The 21,506-nt window shown below is 41.6% G+C and overlaps 2 protein-coding genes and 1 pseudogene across 8 annotated transcripts in view; 2 read left to right on the top strand and 1 right to left on the bottom strand.

Annotated features, from left to right (window-relative positions):
- Positions 1-7,779, top strand: part of NKIRAS1 (NFKB inhibitor interacting Ras like 1) — a 31,078-nt gene extending 23,299 nt beyond the window's left edge. For 5 of the 6 annotated variants that reach the window (XM_017893398.1, XM_017893397.1, XM_017893401.1 and 2 more), the window contains exon 4: positions 5,153-6,392. In XM_017893398.1, coding sequence (XP_017748887.1) covers positions 5,153-5,395 — 243 coding nt within the window. In that variant the 3' untranslated portion in view covers positions 5,396-6,392. Of the gene's footprint in view, positions 1-5,152 lie in introns of all 6 variants that reach the window. The other variant, XM_017893403.1, reaches the window with a different exon arrangement.
- The window catches only part of UBE2E1 (ubiquitin conjugating enzyme E2 E1), an 87,421-nt gene continuing 73,074 nt past the window's right edge, over positions 7,160-21,506 (bottom strand). For both annotated transcript variants that reach the window (XM_017893393.1, XM_017893394.1), the window contains 3 exons: positions 10,765-10,897; positions 9,142-9,289; positions 7,160-7,955 (listed from right to left, as the gene is read on the bottom strand). In XM_017893393.1, the coding sequence (XP_017748882.1) occupies positions 7,858-7,955; positions 9,142-9,289; positions 10,765-10,897 (379 nt within the window). In that variant the 3' untranslated portion in view covers positions 7,160-7,857. The remainder of the gene's footprint in view (positions 7,956-9,141; positions 9,290-10,764; positions 10,898-21,506) is intronic.
- Positions 14,049-21,506, top strand: part of LOC108543056 (ADP-ribosylation factor-like protein 4A) — a 61,192-nt pseudogene continuing 53,734 nt past the window's right edge.

Raw genomic sequence — 21,506 nt, 5'->3', positions numbered from 1 at the left:
TAGTTCATTTCTTTTTCTTGGTGAATAGTATTCCATGGTGTGTACCAAACTCTTTTTAACCAATATCTGTTGTAAGACATCTGAGTTACTGATATTTTATTTAGAATACTAATTTACTTTGTGAATAGATAACATATTCACAAGGTTTTGAAAAGATATAAGAAGGCATGAAAGCTCCTCTCCCCTGTATTTTCCATCTTTCCCACCGAAACAGGCAAATGCTGTAATTATTTATTGGGTATCCTCCAGAGACTTCTCTCTGCCCCACAGAAGTTGAAAGGTCAACGAACACTCATGTACTAGATACTTAAATCTTGGCTTTGCTTCTCAGCTTTTCTGCTTCAGTTTCTTTATCTGTAAAAGGAGAATGACAGTACCTTCCTCATATGCTTCTTCAATCCCCATAATCATATTAATTCAGTGAATGCTTATTGAGCAACTACTATGTGCCAGGCATTATTCTAGGTACAGGGAATGTGTTAGAGAACAAAACAGCCCATATCTCAGTAAAGCTTCTATTTTTGGAGTGAGAGAGACAGTAAATAAATATATTTAATACATTACAAAGAGTGATGCTATGTAGAAAAGCAGAATGGGGAATGAAGGCACTATTTTCTGTAGGGTGACTGTAGCAGATATTTGAAGGAAGTAAGGAGGGAGGGAGCAAAGCTGATGTCTGGAAGGAAGAGTGCTCCAGGTGGAGGGAATAGCTAGTGCCAAGGATCTGAGGTCAGAATTTGCTTGCCACGTTCAGGAATCAGCAGTAAAGCCAGAGTGGGCTAGCAGGTATGTTGTAGCTGATGAGGGCACTTTGCTTTTCACTTTTAGTGAGATCAGAAGGCACTGGTTTGGGGCAAAGGAATGACATGATATGGTTTAAGTTGCATTTATTTATTTTCATGTTTGGTTTAAAAAAAATTCAATAAGTAATGTTTGCACATGGTTCAAAAATGGGGACTGTGTTCAGTCTGGTTCCCACAGCTGTCCTCAACCACCAAGATCCTATACATTAAGCATGGTTTTAAAAATATTTTTACCAGTTTTGGGGCAGTTGTCCAAAGTTTCTTTATATAAATACAAGCAAATAGGAGTCTACATTAAAAAATATTTTCCTCCTTTTTTTTTTTTTTCTTTTATTTCAGACAGGGTCTTACTCTGTGGCCCAGACTAGGGAGCTACGGCATGATCATAGCTCATTGCAGCCTAAAACTTCTGGGCTCCAGTGACCTTCTGCCTCAGTCTCCTAAGTAGCTGGGACTACAGGCATGCATCACCATGCTTGCCTAATTTTTATTTTTATTTTATTTTTTTTGTAAAGACAAGGTCTTGCTATGTGGTCCAGGCTGGTCTCCAACTCCTGGCTTCAAGTGATCCTCCTGCCTTGGCCTCCCAAAGTGCTGGGATTACGAGTGTGAGCCACCATGTGCCTAGCCTTTTTTTCCCTTTCTTACACCAGGTACATACTATCTTGTACCTTCTGTTTTTCATGTAGCATATCTTGGAGTTCTTTCCATATCAGTACCCAGACTTTTTTCTTTTTTTTTTTTTTTTTTAATTGTAGAGACAGGTCTTGTTGTGTTGTTCAGGCTAGTCTCAAACTCCTGGTCTCAAACAGTCCTCCTTCTTCAGCCTCTCACACTGTTGGGATTACAGGTGTGAGCTACCACACCTACCCGCCCCCTGCCTTTTTTTCTTGGTAACTGATGAATAATATTCATCCTGTGGCTATAGTTGTATCATCCTTGTTTTTTTGTGTTTTTGAGATGGAATCTCGCTGTTGCCCAGGCTAGAGTGCAGTGGCATGAACTCGGCCCACTGCAACCTCCGCCTCCCAGGTTCAAGCAATTTTCCTGCCTCAGCCTCCTGACTAGCTGGGATTACAGGCATTTTCACCACCACGGCTGGCTAATTTTTGTATTTTTAGTAGAGATGGGGTTTCACCATGTTGGACAGGCTGGTCCTGAACTACTGACCTCAGGTGATCCACCCACCTCAGCCTCCCAAAGTGCTGGGATTACAGGCATGAGCCACCGTGCCTGGCCGTTTGTTTTGTTTAGATAACATTGTTTGTATGCTAATGGAAGAAAATTGATGATGAGGGGACTAAGTGCTGGAGTGACATCCTTGTCCAGGTAAAGGAGGATGGGTTTTAGGGCAGAGCGAATGGGCTTGAAAGATGGTAGGTTGTTAGATGTGGTGGCGGAAGGATGTGGAAATACTCTTTTTTTTTTTTCTTTTTTTTTTTTTTTTTCAGATGGATTCTCGCTGTGGCCCAGGCTGGAGTGCAGTGGCGCGATCTCAGCTCACTGCAAGCTCCGCCTCGTGGGTTCACGCTGTTCTCCTGCCTCAGCCTCCCGGGTAGCTGGAACTACAGGCGCCCGCCACCACGCCCGGCTAATTTTTTTGTATTTTTAGTAGAGATGGGGTTTCACCATGTTAGCCAGGATGGTCTCGATCTCCTGACCTCGTGATCCATCCGCCTCTGCCTCCCAAAATCCTGGAATTACAGGCGTGAGCCACCACGCCCGGCTGAAATTTTCTTCTAATTGCGTATCTTACTGAAACAATATGGTCATCCGGTGAAACGAAAGTGGGGAAGAGTAGATACTGGAACTTGTAGAAGGGCACCAAGGTATGAGATGTCTCATTACAGAGTAAATGGAGAAAATGTAATACATTTGCCGGAGAACACCAGTTCATTTGAGGTCTGTGGTATGATCTGGGCCAGCAGGGTTGTATGTTTTTCTCCAGCCATATTCAGCTAAATGGTGTAGGCACAGAGTCTGGTTAACAGCTAAATTTAACAAAGGAGGGGTTTTGCCAGGTGAATATGGTGGGATAATGGGGGCGAGGGAGTGAATAAAAATAATCTAAGCTTTTTTTTAGATTATTTTAGGGTACGGAGGAATTAAGGACATGAGTAGGGTGGAAGGACAGTGATAAAGGTAGTAGAGCCAGTAGGTTGTATGTCTTTGTGGTGTTTGGAATTCTTGCACTGGGGGCATTAGGCATGACTGGGAAGGCAGGAGTTAGAGTGGGATGCCTGGAGCTGAGATCATAGAGAGCAGTTACAATGTCAAGGTCTAGGCTGGGTGTGGTGGTTCACGCCTGTAATCCCAGCACTTTGTGGAGCTGAGGCAGGAGGATTGCTTGAAGCAAGGAGTTTGAGACCAGCTCCAGCAACAAAGTAAGACCCCATCTCTAAAAATTAAAAAAATAGCTGGGCATGATGGCACATGCCTGTGGTCACAGCTGCTGGTAGGCTGAGGAGGAGGATCAGGATCGCTTGAGCCCAGAAGCCCAAGGCTGCAACCAGCTATGATCAAGCCATTGCACTCCATCCTGTGTGACAGACAGAGACAGAGAGAGAGAGAGAGAGAGAGAGAGAGAGAGAGAGGAGAGAGAGAGAGAGAGAGAGAGAGAGGAGAGAGAGAAGAGAGAGAGAGAGACCCTATCTCTTTAAAACAAACAAACAAAAAACAAGGTCTAGGATATGACTGCGGGAGTGGTGGATGGCTGAGGTAAGGATGATGAGACCACTGGAGAAGTCAAAGAATGAGAGACCAGGTTACTGGAAGCAGCATCTGCATGGCTAGTGAAATCACTAAGAATTATGACCAGAGTAACGGCGAGGGCGGGTTGACCATGAGCCAGCTCTGTGATGAGGAGCAGTTGGGTGGCCAGCCCGGGGTTAGTAGGTACAACAGACTGATAGCATCAGCCTTCTGCAGGGGTTTTAGAGGACACCATTGGAGGTAGCATTGAGGGGCAAGGAGGACATCTTACCTGAACCTCGTGGTAGTGGTAGGAGGGGAGTGATAGGGGAAGCAGGACTGCAAGGCAACTAGGAAAGAAGGTGAAGGGAACATTCAAAGCAGAGGTGGAGGACGCAGTGGGGGTGAGTCTTGCTGAATTCTAAGGGGTAAAGTGAACGAGTTTCTGCAGTTGGGAGGAGAGGGAGATGGAAGTCACAGTAGGGGATGTACATGAAGATGAAAATCTGGGTGATGAAGAATGACAGGAGGGCTTGAAGGGTGAGATAGAGTATGTGATTCCCGTAGCAAACCGGAGCTCTGGGCCCACTTTCATCCTGCCAGCAAGGCATGGCCTTACCTGGAGCACAGGGAGCTCAAGCTCAACGTACAGACAGGAAGGAATACAGTAGTGGTTCCAAGGTCTGATGATTTCACTGCTGCTCCTCAGAGGGGCCTTCTTATGACAGTTCTTGCTGCCCCTCCTCTACTGTCACGGCATCCTGTGTCATCTTTATGGGTACTATCTGAAAATCTGGTTTGGGGTCTCTTCTCCTCCCCCCAAGCTTTGACTGCTGTATTCTGGTCACCTTTAGTGCCTGGTGTATAGTACGCATTCGTGTAAAATGTTCCTATTGGCACATACTTGTTTTTTTGGCCCATACATTTAACAGATCCTTAGCAGTCACCTTTTTAGTATTGGGAATAATGTGAACATAACAATTCCTGTTCTCATGGATACAGAACTCCCATAGCTCCAGTTGTCTTATTTTGAAGTACTATGTTGCAAATCTCTCATACATCAAGTATAGCCAAACTGAAATGCAGACTCATCGAAACCAGTCTGTATCCTAGATGCCTATTTCCCAAGTCTATCTTCCATTCATACCTGAGCTAAATTTTTTTTCTTTTTTTTTTTTTTTTTTTTTTGGAGATGGAGTTTCGTGCAGTCACCCAGGCTGGAGTGCAGTGGTGCCATCTCGGCTTACTGCAACCTCTGCCTCCCAGGTTCAAGCGATTCTCCTGCATCAGCCTCCCACGTAGAGGGGACTACAGGCGCATGCCACCATGCCCGGCTAATTTTCTTATTTTCAGTAGAGATGGGGTTTCACCCTGTTGGCCAGGGTGGTCTCGAACTCCTGACCTCAAGAGATCCGTGAGCCTCGGCCTCCCAAAATGCTGGGAATACAGGCATAAGTCACTGCACCCAGCCGAACATCTGCATTTTTAACAAAAACGCATTAAGGAGTAAGGTGATACCCTAATATCCAGTCACATTTGAGAATGAGTTTAATGAAGCGGGTTTGTTAAGTGGAACAGTTTTCCTTATGTCTCCATTTTGCCCAGGAACTGATGTTGGCAAAGTACTAGTATGATCTTTTCAATCCGTTTTCTTTCAGGTAGCAATTGTTGTGTTAGGAAACAAAATCGACCTTTCTGAGCAGAGACAAGTGGATGCTGAAGTGGCACAGCAGTGGGCAAAAAGTGAGAAAGTGAGACTGTGGGAGGTGACTGTTACAGATCGGAAAACTCTGATTGAACCATTCACTTTATTAGCCAGTAAACTTTCTCAACCCCAGAGCAAATCAAGCTTTCCTTTGCCTGGGAGGAAAAACAAAGGGAACTCTAGTTCTGAGAACTAAAAATCAGTAATTCCACAATTGTATGTTGAATAGTGACTGCCTTTAAGTGTCTGTGAACATGGAGTAATATCACTATTTAAAATAGGCCATTTGTATCTACCTTTGGTCCTTAGGAAAATTCCCAAGGAAGTCATTTAATGCACTTTAGATGTTAAAAGTATTTGGGCTAAGGTTATTATTGCCTGTTATGAAATAATATATTCTTATTCTCATTGTTTGAAACCTGTCTTTGAAATTAGCACCTTTGTTATTTATATTGTACTTGTGAAAACAGTAAAATAAAGTTTGGACAGTTATGCAAATGCACCTATGTGTAACTTCCCCCCATCCCCAAGCTGTTTCAGAAGATACCATAAACCATTGTTACATTATGCAAACTTCTAAGCTCAAACATGACTTTGTTTTTAAAAAGTTCATTAATGTCTAGGATTATAAAACACTTTTTATGTCTAAATTGGACCCAAAACATTGAACAGTTTGGGGTAGTAAGCTAAATTTCATCTTGTAGAGATTTTGCTAAACAGACTAAGACCCATGATTTAGGGTCAAATTAGAATGTTTAGCATGATTTGAGGTACCAGGTAGTGTAAGTAGGTTCATCACACTCTAAGGCTGTTTTTTCTTCAGCTAGATCCCAGTTGATAGACCAGATACTTGAGGGCAAACTGTTTGCTCCTCCTCTTGAAAATGATTAGGCACTTTAGGACAGTAAAGCTGTATTTTCTGGAAGGAAGACTGTATCTTCTGGAATAGTTTTCTAGAAAACTAGTCATATACAATAAAAGTATCAAAAATACTGGGCTCTAGATGGTCTAACTTAGATGTCTGAATTTGTGTTGTTTTCTCTACAGATTTTGGCAAGACTTGAGCAATGTGGCTGACTGTAACTTTATTAATTTAAAAGGAAGGAAGGAAGCTATTGGTTTCATCTGTGAAATAACTATTTTGATTGAAATGTAAAATAAGCTATTCAGCAAAGAACATATTAAAACATCAAGTAATTTGTAACATCTTAAATGGAATACTTTTTATGAGCTCAAGTGAAGAACTACTACATATAAAATACAATACTTATAAATCAGCTATTGCTGCTACAGTAGAATTCTTCAAAATTTCCCATCATAAATTCATTTTTTGGTCAAAAAATTGCCACTCAGACACTAACTCACCCCTTACCTTTTCCCCCAGTTATTGAATATTAATCTAGCTTTTCCCCCCATGCATGTTACATAGATGGACAAATGCTTTCATAATGATTTTTAAATAAGTACCTTCCAGTTTGCTTTGTTTCCTACTAATGCAACTTAGTCTATATTAGTACAGACAGAGTTACCAATTCTTTTTAAATTCTGTAATGAATGTAAGTTTCTCTGAAAGAGACACACAGAAACAGCACTGCTGGGTCATGCATTGTATATACTTAGGTACTGCCAAAATGCTCCCTACGGCAGTGTACCAGTTTATCCCTGACAGAACCCATTTCTCATGTACTTGCTACTACAGCATCTGCAAGTTAGAAAACGCTTTTTAAAAAAATGCAGTAGGGTTTGTCTTTGAAGCCTAAATGAGGTAGATTATTTATTTAACCTTTTCTAGGATACCTCAACATCTACAGCTGTGTAAAGTACAGATCCTAATATGGGTAAATAATACCTACTAAATATGCATTATTTTTAGCTTGTTTTAGAAGCAGATACCTATCAATTTCAGAAGAATCTGCAAACAGCAACCAAAAGGCAAAATAAAAGTAAATGAACACAGCAGTATTAGGCGGTTTTTAATATTGTTTATTAGCACAGTAACAAATGCAGACTTAAGTAGTCCACAACATATAACCAATCCACTGAGCAACTCCTATTCCACGCCTTACAGTTAACAGCTTAAGGTATTTCACTACAGGTTTTCACAAGTCCTGATTTAAACCTTTTTTAAACAAAGTAGATTGGCATATAAAATAAAACATATTACTCATCTCCTATATGGTGTTTTACAGCCATGTGTCCATTTTATATATATGAGATGACAGTCTCTAAAAACTCTGTTAAATATCAATGTTCCCTTCCAAGAAGGGAAAACAAATTCCAATTTTGTTTTAAACAAAAAGTATGTAGTCTTAGAGGGACTTTACATAAATGGCCATATGTGTAACCTGTACAAAATTAAGCTGTTTTAAATTTACAGACTACAAGCAACTGAACCCAAATGTCTAAATGTACATTCTTTTCAGTACTACATTTCAGCTAATATTGCAGAACTAATGACAATTTTAAAAGTTGCTATTACCAATTCTGTCTACTGTAGCAAGATACCTTAAGTTACAACAAAATCTTAGGAAATAAGACTGAATAATATCTGTTATAGAAATACCCTACTCTTTACCAACTCCCACCCTCCCTGACCCCTTCAGAATCATAAGCAGCTCTCTTCTGTGACAAATAATGTAAGAACTGTGAAAACCCAGTTTATGTAGCGTATCTCTTGGTCCACTGTCTGGCCATTCTGTCATGTTCTGCTCTGTTGGTCATATACTGAGTGGCAATACTTCCCACCAAGGGGTCGGCTGGAAGAAAATAATGTAGATTACTTTGGAGAAAGGAAAAGAACATTTTAAACTTTAGCAAATACATTAGTGACAGCTTGGGTAGACATGTACAACCAAGTATGTGTGATCAAACCCATCTTCGAAACACCACTCCACCATGCTGGATATTTTCCATCAAAATTTAAAATCGTAACGTGGGAGGAAGAGGGAACGCTCAGGCTTTAGTGTACTGGTCTGTCTCTATCTTAGTTCATTCCATTTTTCTCCCAATAAACAACACCCGATTGGAGTTTCTTTACTCTTATGTGTTAGGCTGAGTTCAATAGAGACTGGAACGGTCAAGGCTCCAGACTACAATGAGCATCCAACTGTGTTCATGTGACCCTTAGCTCAATGTCACCAGTTATGGCATTGTGAATACTGTGAAGTCTTCGGGGCTGCTGCAATGCAACACTATTTACCTTTACACTGGTTAAAGAGCCAGGTTGCCAGGCAAAACCTGGACCTCCAATTAAGTATCGACAAACACACACACACACACACATATATATATATATATATTTTTTGAGACAGGGTCTCGCTTTGCCACCCAGGCTGGAGTTCCGTGCAGCGACATGCTCATGGCTCACTGCAGCCTTGGCCTTCTGGGTTCAAACAATCCTGCCACCTCAGCCACCCTAGTAGCTGGGACTACAGAAAAATATTTTTTAAATGAAATGAAGTCCCAAAAAAGTCACAATTCAATAGTCACTAAGTATTTAACAAATACCATTTTCAAAATTGAGTGCCATCTCAGTGACCAGCTATGGGGCGCATGCCCACTGAACCCCACAGGCAAGGTGAGGCTTGCCAGGCAGATGACTTGACATTTAGAAGTGTATGATTTGTTTTATAAGAACTATATGGGAAATTAAGCAACAGAAAAAAAAAAAAAAAAGGATGAGGAAGAATAACTGAAACTGTAAAAGCCCAAGGCAAACTTAAGTCTTCAGTTTAAAATACTCTGTTGCTAGAATATACTGATTAATGAAGTTGTATGTCTCAACTAGTAGACTGAACTTCTCGATTAAAACTTTTGAAAAGCAGATTAGTTTTATATTCATAAAGTTTTGCAGAAAATTAGTTTTGCCCTTTGAAAGCTTTTGGAAACAAGTACTATGCAGGTGAGGAAGAATAAAACAAGGTAAAGAATTATTAACCTTACCAGGATTACAGTCTGTAAGAAGTGAGCAGATAGAAAGGAGGACTTTAGAAATGGTTAGTGCTGGACTCCAATTATCTTTCAATATGTCCAAGCAAATAACACCTTGACTGTTAATATTACAATGATAGATTCTTGTCCGAAATGTAACCTAAGGAAAACAAGGAAGTGTCAAACAATAGTTAAACAGCAAACAAACTTTTTACTAAATACTCAACCGAATGACCCTAATTAGAAAGGAAAAAAAAAAAAAAAAAAACTCCCAGATAGGTAGTTTTTAAAAAGGTGAATAAAAGCAGCTTTAATTAAAGCTGTCAAGAAGATAGACTTGTTTAATAAATTTGATTAGAACGTGTTCACTGACCATCTCAGGGACTGTGTCAATTTCATTTAAAATGTTATGTCCACTGATGGTAAGTTCAGTACTTCCTAATTTTATCTTTAGCAATTTTAAATCTTTTAAATATTAACATTTCCAAGTCTGAATAGCTAATTGTTTGCTGACCTCTTGTGCTAGCTGGTAGTACTACACTGCCTCAAAGTAAGCTTTAAAATACTGAGAATCATAAATATCTCTTAAAAACTGAAGTGCAACATAATAGGTACCTAAAGATAATTAAACAACATACTTAGCAGACAATGACTACACCCAAAAAGCTGAACAAAATTTGAAGAGAAGTCTACTTCTGCTTTTTTCTGACCTTCACATCAGGTCCCATAGACATCCTGTCTACCTAAATCACAGAATTTACTATCTATCTAGAGTGTCCATGGATGCAGAGCCAGTAATGGGCAAGGACCACAGCAGAACACAACACAAGCCACGTGAGCAGGTGTTATTTGGGTCTCTTAATTTTTATTTGTGAAATATACCAAAACACAAAGTAAAAATTACCTGTAATTTTACCAGTTTTTTAAAAAAGTGACTTTCGATTACTTCTTGGTGCTGCAATTGTACTTTTATCTGGCAGTCTACCTAATCCCCAAAGACTGCGTTTTATTTCTGACTGAATGAGAATCATAGATTGAGTACAAGAGATGGGTGACTCGGGCAATCCCCACCTGTCCTAGAAAGAAAACTGAGGCCTGGAGGTAAGGAATTGAACAAGACCAAAACATGGCAGGGAGCAGAATAGAGTCCAAACTTTGGTAAGAAATTCTGATTCTCTAGTTGTTTATGATTCTCTAGTTGTTTGACCCCCTGACCTGTCCTTTTTTTGGGGTGTCGCTTTGTTGCCCAGACTGGACTCAAACTCTTGAGCTCAAACAGTCCTCCCAAGTAGCCAGACTACAGGTGCACACCACTGCACCTGGCTTGACACCATTTTTAACTGTTTAAAACCCTTCTCTATGGGGTGGAAAACGGATTAGTTCTAGGTTGATGACAATATTACTATAAATAGCACAATTTTAGGCACCATCAAAACAAAGCACTTACTCCTAGAATGGTCTCTGCCAGATAAAGCAAAATCAACCTAAAGAAGTGTTTTGTATATGTAAAAATACTCAGCTCTATTAGGACATAAGATAAATCTAGGTTTTGTGATTAAAATTAAATTTAGAAAACCTCAACAGTTGCTCTCTTGTGGGAATTAGTAAATTTGAGCATACAGGGAGATTTCTTACCTTTGGAGGCTTGAAGGGATACTCTGGTGTAAAAGTGATATCGAGAAAGAATACGCCACCCTCATACACGGATCCTGGAGGCCCTAGAATGGTTGATCTCCATTCATAGATGTTATCACCTTTGGGACCAGCACTGTGAATAATACATCAACAAATAAGCAGATGGTGGCACTATCCCAGTTTTTACAGTGTACTAATAAAGATGGAAAGATTACCTCTCTCCTCTCTTTTGTTTACTGTGTGGATTCTCTTTACAAAACAAGTACAGAAATGGATGCAGAACTGCCACAAACCCATAGCCATTGGTCAAGTAAGTAAAAGTGGATGATAAAAGAATGTTAAAACCATTCTAAAGCCTACCTAGCTACGAAGAAGCAGGAAACTTGCCTCAATTCTCAAACCTCTCCTTGACACATAGGTAAGTGTAAACAATACTTAAATGAGAAACACATCTCAGCACCTAGAAGCTAAATTAGTGACAAATGACAGCAATTTCTGCTCAGAGCTACATCATTTATGACCATTTTAAGCACAGAAGTTTCATTTTCTGACCCACTAACTGGTTCTTCCTTGCTCTTGTATCTCCATAATCTCACCTGAAAAAGAATCTAATAGATGGCCATACTTTTTACATTATAAACCGTGTTAGGTGGGAGAGGGAGGAGAATGGTAAGTATCCAGTTACAGGTTATTCAATTTTCATTTCAATTTGTATTCTATAATTGGGTTCTCTAAATATTAATACTTAAAGACATTCCTCCAACCCTGTTAGCTGTTATTATAAATCACTGTTACATGGGTACACCATAATTTGGCCACCATTCTAAAGCACTGTGTTGGCTTCTGGAGTGCCACCACGCCCAGCAGAACTACTCTTTTAAATAAATATATGATGTGAATTGGATTTATTCACTCACTCACTGAATGCCCATGTACTAGGCAGAGGGTTAAATGTCAGGAGTTTTGATACTGAACAAGACAAACTCCTTCAAGATGCCCTCTGCTAACTGATTACAAAGTCTGATGCCTTCATTTAAGAGAAAGAAGAGATGAAGAGAGAGGGAATAAAAAGCCTACCCATGGGCCTGTACTTGCCCCAAACCCATCACACGTTTTTCTCTTGGTCTGAAGTTTGGTGTGAGAGATGCAACAGGTTAGGGGAATGAGCTATTACAAAGGAAAAGCAGAGGAGAATACAAGCTGAGGAAGAAAACATGACAAGGCAAAAAAGGTGGGAGAAAGTATGGGCAACCGAATAGCAGGTAATGGGAAGAACAGGGCCCAGACTGGCCAAGAGGCAGAAAGAGCTCAGACACTGGCTACCTCACAGGAATGTTTTCAGAATTAAGTGAGATAAAGAAGGAAACTATAGAGCAACACACCCACGGGTATTCTCTCATTAAACAGCAGTGATCACCATTATTAATCCTTTAGTATCTCTTTGTGATGGGTATTACCAAAAACTAAAACTTGCTTTACTTTTTATTTTTGAAACCGTCTTGATCCACTACCCAGGCTGGAATGCAGTGAGTGGCATGATCTCGGGTCACTGTAGCCTTGACTTCTAGGCTCCAGTGATCCTCCCACCTTAGCCACCTGAGTAGCTGGGACTACAGGCATGCACCACCACGGCTGGCTAATGTTTTCTGTTTCATTTGTATACACTGAGGTCTCACTATGTTGCCCAGGCTGGTCTTGAACTCCTAAGCTCAAGCAATCCTCCTACCTCAGCCTCCCAGAGTGCTGGGATTATAAGTGTAAGCCACCAAAAAATTTGTTTTAGATTAGATACAGAGAGAGATTTTTTTTTTTTTTAAAGGCAGAGTTTCGCTCTTGTTGCCCAGGCTAGAGTGCAATGGCACGATCTCGGCTCACTGCAACCTCCGCCTCCCGGGTTCAAGCGATTCTCCTGCCTCAGCCTCCTGAGTAACTGGGCTTACAGGCATGCGCCATTATGCCTGGCTAATTTTGTGTTTTGGTAGACACAGGGTTTCACCATGTTTGTCAGGCCGGTCTTGAACTCCCTATCTCAGGTGATCCACCCGCCTCGGTCTCCCAAAGTGTTGGGATTACAGGCATGAGCCACCGCGCCCGGCCAGAGATTTTTTAACATTGTCTACACCATGAAGTCATACTTTGTGTTTAAAAAAGATGACTTCATACTTTTACATGATATCTGATGGCAATTTTCCCAAGGTGGAATGTAGGGAGAGCTCTTACTCAGCCCTCTCCCTCTAGACACAAGCAGTAACTTCTCCAGTGAAATGATATTACCGTTACTGCTTCATTTCCTGAGGTGAGAACCGGTTCTTGGTCATCGTAAGTTTGCCTACCTGCGTACATGTTTGCATCCCCTCAAAACTTTTATGTTGAAATCCTAACCCTCAATGTGATGGTATTAGGAGGTGGAGTCTTTGAAGGTATTGGGTTAGGGGGTAGAAATCCTCATGAAAGGATTAGTGTCCTTAAAGAGAACCTCAAAAGTTCTCTTTTCTCTACCATATGAGGATACAGCAAGAAGACAGTTGTCTGGAAACCAAGAAATGCATCCTCACCAGACCTGAAGCTGCCAGTACCTTGATCTCATATTTCTAGCCTCCAGAACTGTGAGACATAAACTTCTGTTGTTTATAAGCCATCCAATTTATGGTACTTTGTTATAGCAAACTGAAGGAAGAAAGTCTAGGGACGCTGGCTGATACAGCTATGACGCCTGGAGTGCAGTTAATGAAAAGTGGCCTATGTATGAAAATAACACTAATATAGGGGTTGCAAATAAAGAGGAATGCTCTTTTATCTGGTTTATGGTAAACACTTAAAGGCAAAAGGCTACTCTAAAATCTTTTTACAGATGAGGAACCAAGGCCAAGAGTTCATTCAGAGGAGCCAGGCTCTCTAAAATCCAGTACTAACAGTATTCCAAGCTGCCTCCTAAAAAGACACTAGAGCTCAGGAGTCACACTGTTCATGTTCAACTTGGTAGTGCTAAGAAACCAACCTAGAAAAAAATGAAAGTGAGGGCAGTCTAACCCTAGAGGTGACATGCTGGCATGGGCCCAATGCTGCTGGTCCTTTAGTGTACAAAAAAGATAAAGGTTTATCAATATGTCACTACATGCAGATGTATGGATTGTAATGAAACTTGGTGGTTCCCAAATTTCACTGTGCATCAAAATAACCGATGGAACTTTCAAGGTTTCTAGACCCCACCCCAGGCCCAGTGAGTCTAGAGTATCTAGAGGGGGACCGAAGAATCTATGTATTTCAGTGCCCCACCCACAACCATGGCCTCGAAGCAGGGAGTCTGCATTTGGGAGCCGCTGCTACAGGTTACTAGTGGACAACCAGTCAGGAGCATAAGCTGTAACATTTCACAGTCTGTCACCTGTGATAGCTTATCACCTGTGATATGACCAGAAATCCAATTAAGATTGTATCTCTGTAATCTGCTTGCAGTTTAGGTGTTAATTTTTTTTTGAAAGTTCAGAAAAAAGTAGAGAAAACAGAGAAAAGGAATCAAGTACACAACAATTACATAACGACAAAAAACATACTACACTTGTGTTAAACTTCAAAACTGGAGAATAAAGGTGCAATATGAAAAATAATTAAATGCGAAGTGAAATAATACCAAACGTAATTGACCCTGAAGAACATTCAATAGTGAGGGATCCCTAACCTGTGGGCCCTCAGGAATTACTGTGAATGGTCTGAGAATCCACCGGAAAAGACCAAGCATTGTCACTGAATATCAAACTTTCTTTTTTTGAGATGGAGTCTTGCTGTGTCATCCAGGTTGGAGTATAGTGGTGCGATCTCGGCTCACTGCAACCTCCGCCTCGCGGGTTCAAGCGATTCTCCTGCCTCAGTCTCCCAAGCAGCTGGGACTACAGGCGTGTGCCACCATGCCCAGTTAATTTCTGTATTTTTAGTAGAGCTGGGGTTTCACCATATTGGCTAGACTGGTCTCAAACTCCTGACCCTGTGATCCCTCCCGCCCCAGTCTCCCAAAGTGCTGGGATTACAGGTGTGAGCCACCATGCTCGGCCCTGAATATCAAGCTTTAGATAGTCACTTAAAGCTGCTACTGTATGAATTCAGGTAGCTTTTTGTCATGTGTACTTCTTAATCAGAGAATAAAACAGAAAAATTCTGATATAGGGGCCTACAATTTTATTTTTTTCCTAAGTTCTCACTGGGAAAGTTAGGATCTGCTGGCCTACAAAGTGGGCAGGCAGTCCCATCCCCAGGGGTGGAGGACAATGTTAACAACTCTCAGAAGGCCAGTGCCAGGAGAACAGGGAATAAGAGAAGCTTTACTTGAGGCTGTTCAAGTATCCCACCTATTTCTTGATAAAATGACTGACCAGGTTTGCCCTCAGGTCACCTAAGTACACCCTTTACTAATCTCCTGTTTCCTCCAGAAGACACTTTTGGTTCCACAACAAGAAATACAAGTTTAATTTTAAACACTGGTTCAAGCATACCTTAGAATGGTATGTAATTTAAATTATTAATCCAAATGATTAGAGAGTAGGGAAAATCCTGAATTGGGAAAAGAGGGGTTGAAATTAAGATATTAAAGAAAGATGGGAGCAGAAAAGTACATTTCCTAATTTTGCATGAAGTCTACCCCGTCTGTCTTCACCTGGGCACTTATTTTAATTGAGATTCTCTAAACTGGGTCATCTCCGTTTTGTGTAGTAAGATTTTTTAAAACCAGCCAACCAAAGTATCACTGGGGTTATAGAAATAAGTATAAGACTTTGCCTCCTTTAAAAAACCCACTTATCCCTGTTTGAAGACATTGAAATTTAACTGTGATCAGAACCTTTGCATGAGAGGATGTAACTGAGAAAGTGAAGAGACTATGCCTATACTTTTCACACGTTCCTACACAGAGGTTTAAAGTTTATTTGTAACTAAAACACTTTTCAAAATGTAAGTAGAATACATACAAGGCAAAAGAAAAAAGATAACAGTTTTTTTTCTAATCAAAATAAATATTACTCTGATACAGATTTTAAGAAAAATGAGTCATTTCTACTTTAACACCGTATTTTCTTTTTTCTATAAAGGCTTCTGACTTCATACAGGTATGTAAACATTAGGAGCAGGGATGGCCATGAGCCACAACACTTCTGTCATACAGGAAGCTGTGTCTGTTAATTGATAGGAAACTCTCCATTGAATAAACACAATTAACAAGGACTCACTTCTGACAGCTTTTCCTACAATCCTGGAGACATTTTCTCTCTAATGACCCCTGGACAAGGTGGCTACATATCTTATGCCTCAATATTATATTGATAAGTATACAAAGTAAAAAACTATCAACTGGTAGTAACTTTTGCTTTACACATATACAGTCTTAAACAGCATTTGCACAGTATAAAATGTACTACAAATCATTGGAGGTATTAACCAACTGTCAAAGCCTGTCATTAGCACCGTCTTACTAGAATCTGTTGCGTTCCCTCGATTGACTTAAAATCTTCCAGGATAACTCCACGAAGTAACATTTATGTTTCCTTTATGTTTTAAAATCATGTTTTTGTGAGTCTTTCCCCATTCCCATTCTCAGTACAGACTTAACTACAGACTACTCTGCTGTTCTTCCATTTCAATGGTCAGAAACCAAATCTGCATTTCAATTGTCAAATGACATTACTGATTTCTTTTAAAGAACATCCTGAAGCAAAGTGAACTTTAGAATATTTTTTGAGTCACAGTCTCACTGTGTCACCCAGGCTGGAGCAGTGTGTGTGATCTCGGCTCACAGTAGCCTTGACTTCCTGGGCTCAAGTGATCCTCCCACCTCACCTCCCTGGTAGCTGGGACTAAAGGCACATGCCACCATGCCCAGCTAATTTTTTAAAAAATTTATTTATTATTATTATTTTTAAGACGGAGTTTCACTCATGTCACCCAGGCTGAAGTGCAGTGGTGCCATCTTGGCTCACTGCAACCTCTGCCTCCCAGGTTCAAGCAATTCTCCTGCCTCAGCCTCCTGAGAGCTGGGATTACAGGCATCCGCCACCACGCCCAGCTAATTTTTGTATTTTTAGTAGAGATGGGGTTTCACCATGTTGGCCAGGCTGGTCTCGAAATCCTGACCTCAGATGATCGCCCGCCTCAGCCTCCCAAAGTGCTGGGATTACAGGTGTGAGCCACCACGCCCAGCCTCATTTTTAAATTTTTTGTAGTGACAGGCTCTCACCAGGTTGCACAGGCTCTTCTCAAATTCTTGGGCTCAAGTGATCCTCCCACCTGGGCCTCCCAAAGTGCTGAGATTCACAGGCGTGAGCCACTGTGCCTGGCCAGAATCAATTTTTTAAAGGTATCTTTCTATCAAATGAATTTTTACATTTTTTATTGGGAGAGAGGACCCTTGCCTACAAACACATAAACCATAATTCAGATATATATTCTAGGCATAATTTCAGAAGACTTAGTTATCTGCTGTCATACCCTAGAAAAAAGTGAGAGGATGAGAGGCTGGGAAGATAGGAAGATAAGCATGCTAGAAACAGAATTGCGGGCTGCTGGGCGAGCACTGTTAAGAGCAGCCAGGCACACAGCGCCCACCTGGTGCCCTGTCCTCCGCCGCTGCCCAGGCCTCCCTGGTGCCCACGGACAGGTATCAGAACACCTCCCCAGATGCTAGGAGAGACGCTGAGTGAAGAGAAGGGAAGGATGGTTAGTCTTATAGCTGGATCACCTACGAAGAGAAGTTCTAAAGCAAGAAGAAAGCATTTCAATTTGGGACACTTATTTGCAGTGGGAAATTGGGAAAAGGACCATCAGACCAGACTTCTATCCTGTCCAGTCGGCCTTCATTTCAGTCCTTCCACACTGTTATTCCAGGTTTGTACTGTGCTAGAAAGACAAATGTCTTACACAGGCTGCAGTTGATGAATTTGTAAATACTGTACCTACCAAAAGATTTAACACTGAGAAAATCAAGGTAACCTTGGGAAATTCTAAAACAGTCCCTTTTCACTTCTGGGATGTAGGTGTCCAGGAGAAAGTAAGGCCACTGTGGGAGTTACATGCCAGATGCACAGATGGCATTGTATTTGTTGTGGACTCCGCAGATGTGGAAGGATGGAAGAAACTAAAACTTCATAAAATAAGATACAGAAAATCAAGCAGTCCCTGTACTTCCAGTTGCTAACACCAAGACTTCAGGAGCTCATTCTCTCAGGAATGGATTCATTGTTGGCAAGGAGTGAACTGAGCTCATCAAGTCCTTGGCGTTTGCAGCCTGCCCGTGCAATCACAGGACATGGACTAAAGCAGCAGTCCACAACTTTTTTGGCACCAGGGGCTGCTTTTGTGGAAGACAATTTTTCCACAGATGGGGGGTGGCGGCTGGGACAGTTTGGGATGATTCAAGTGCATTGCATTTATTGTGCACTCTATTTCTGTTGCTATTACACTGTGATATAGAGTGAAATAATTATACAACTCATCACATAATGTAGAATCAGTGGGGAGCCCCTGAGCTTGTTTTCCTGCAACTAGACGGTCCCATGTGGGGGTGATGGGAGACAGTGACAGACCATCAAGCATTAGATTCTCATAAGGAGCACCCAACCTAGATCCCTCACATGAGCAGTTCACAATGCGGTTTGCGCTCCTATGAGAATCTAATGCCGCTGCTGATCTGATCTGACAGGAGGCGGAGCTCAGGCTGTAATGTAAGCAATCGGCAGTGGCTGTAAATACAGATGGAGCTTCGATCAGCTGGCTGGCCTGCCCACCCACTGCTCATCTGTTATGCGCATGGTTCCTAATGGGCCAGGGACCAGTACGGGGTCTGTGGCCCAGGCGTTGGGGAACCCTGAACTAAAGAAAGGACTTGAGACAACTACATGATAATAATTAAAAGAAGAAAAACGTTGTGGCAACAGTAAAGAAATGGTGACTATCGCTACCTTTTAATCTGTGGGGGGTAGGTTTTCTCTGGTCTGATTTTGACAAATGTAGAGTGTCTACAGCCTGGTTTGCGTGTCTGCCCTTCTGGGTGCTACTGAAGCCTTGTTTTGTTGAATAATCAGATGCCCAACTCTGCTGCCTTGTGGAAGATGAGTAAATGCAGTGCTTCTTAAAGTGGTCTCTTCTACCTATTACACAAATCTTTTGCTACTGGCATTTGGGGAAGCCAAGCAAGGATAGGAAATTGACCAGAACACAGTTGTGACATTTGACTTGAAGTTAGTGATATAAAACTTTAAAGAGTAGGGGGGAAAAAAAGAGACATGTGGACAGCAGCAGGAAGTAAGAATGAAGAAACGGGCAGGGGCAGGGTAGCAACAGTGCCAGCATATTTCAAAAAAGGGCAGAGGCTTGGTATCAACTGAATTAGAGACTCAGTTCTACCTATTTAAAAATCTCAAGTAATTCCTGATATTATCTCATAGTACAATGACGAATGTTTCGTAAAAATGAAGAACTGGCACTTGGAGTAAGCTTTATCATCATCCTCAGAAAGCCAGATGTGGCACAGACTGCTTATTAGCTACTGCACACGCCTATTCTCCTTTTGTCTGTGGAAGCTTCATGATAAGCTTCTATGTCACTTAACATAAAGTACATCATCCATATCACAAACCCCCCCAAACACCCGTATTTCAACAGTAGCCTTAGAGCAGTGGTTCTCGACTGGAAGTAATTTTGCCTCCTACCCTACCCCCTGACATTTGGCAATGCTTGCAGTCATTCTGAATGTCACAAATGGGAGGAAGGGTGCTAATGGCATCTGGTGGGTAGAGGCTAGGGATGCTGCTGAACATCCTACAATGCACCAGACAGCCCCCACAAAGAATGATCTCAGACTAAAATGTCAATAGTGCCAAGGTTGAGAAACCCTGCCTTAGAGAAAATTTGCTCAAGGTTAAGCTAGTAAAGGGAAGAGCTTCAATCTGAATCCCAGTTGTTAGACTCCAATACCCAGTCTTATTTTATTTTTTCTGTGCTTGGTACGCCAAAAAAAGATCAATATACGTGGTTGTTGTTATTATTACTAAAAGTTAGATTTGCATATACCCTGAATGTTCTATAGACTGATACTCAAAGTGCTGCCTCTGGACAAGCAACATCGGCATCCATGCCCTGGGAGTTTGTTAGAAATGCAGACATCAGACTCTACCTCAGACCCAATCGATGTGCATGTTAACACATGATTCTTATGCACATTAAAGTTTGAGAAGCCAGATATACAGGATTATTAAGAGCAATGAATACCAACTTTTTTTTTTTTTTTCAGCTGTTGCCCAAGCTGGAGTGCAGTGGCTCAATCACAGCTGGCTCAAGTGATCCTTCCATCTCAGCCTCCTGAGTTGCTGGGACTACAGGTGTGCATCACCACACCTGGCTAATTTTTTATTTTTTTGTAGAGACAGGGTCTTGCTAGGTTACCCAGACTGGTCTTGAACTCCTGGGCTCAAGCAATACTTCTGCTTGGCCTCTGAAAGCACTGACATTACAGTAGTGAGCCATAGTTCTGATTTTCTAGATTTAAATTGCCATTGATATTATTTAGCTCCCTTCTCCCTTGTCTACAACTCTTTGCAGTAACAAATATGCATCAACCCTGGTAATGCCTAGCTTTATTAAGACAAGAAACAAAACCAAAACAAAAAACCCAAAACTGAATTTACAAAATGCTTATATGAAAAAAAAACCGCAGGCCGGGCGCGGTGGCTCAAGCCTGTAATCCCAGCACTTTGGGAGGCCGAGACGGGCGGATCACGAGGTCAGGAGATCGAGACCATCCTGGCTAACACGGTGAAACCCCGTCTCTACTAAAAAAACTACAAAAAACTAGCGGGGCGACGTGGCGGCGCCTGTAGTCCCAGCTACTCGGGAAGGCGGAGACAGGAGAATGGCGTGAACCCGGGAGGCGGAGCTTGCAGTGAGCTGAGATCCGGCCACAGCACTCCAGCCTGGGTGACAGAGCGAGACTCCGTCTCAAAAAAAAAAAAAGAAAAAAGAAAAAAAGAAAAAAAAACCAATTGTGTCTATATTCCCTATGACAAACACACTACTAAAAATTCATTCCTGATTTAATCTTCTATTGCTAAGAAATTCATACAGAAGAAGATAAGCTATGAAGGTAGCAATCTATCAGAGATACCGGGTGAAAGCTGCCTTCTCCATGAGATCTACTTGGTACAATCTTACCCTCAACATCCCTTCATAAAACAGTAACCATTTGTAACCTAGAAGTGAGTGGCAGAAAGAACTTGAAAAATGAGAAAACCTTACTAAGGGTAACAGGGTAGTGACACAATTTTGTAAGTGCTATTAAAAAGCAGGATGACCACTGCCACAGTCCCAACAACAAAGTTAGAAGGCCTCCTCACATGAGGTGAGGGGAGGAGGAAAGGAAGAGGTTATGGTACTGTGAGGAGTGTACCATTCAGGTAACTAGCCCTTGGAAAGAACTTGCAGACCTAGAGCCAACCTAAAGGGCTCCCCAGAAAAACTAGTACCCACACACAAGAATCCATATATTTGGCTGGGCACAGTGGCTCACGCCTGTAATCCCAGCACTTTGGGAGGCCAAGGCGGGCAGATCACGAGGTCAAGAGATCGAGACCATCCTGGCCAACATAGTGAAACCCCATCTCTACTAAAATACAAAATTAGCTGGGTGTGGTGGTGAGCACCTGTAGTCCCAGCTACTCGGAAGGCTGAGGCAGGAGAACCCCCTCAACCCAGGAGGCAGAGGTTGC

The sequence above is a fragment of the Rhinopithecus bieti genome, unplaced genomic scaffold (genome assembly GCF_001698545.2).
Source record: "Rhinopithecus bieti isolate Rb0 unplaced genomic scaffold, ASM169854v2 scaffold_23460, whole genome shotgun sequence".
NCBI classification, from domain to species: Eukaryota; Metazoa; Chordata; class Mammalia; order Primates; family Cercopithecidae; genus Rhinopithecus; species Rhinopithecus bieti.
This window is presented reverse-complemented; position numbering and strand designations above follow the sequence as displayed.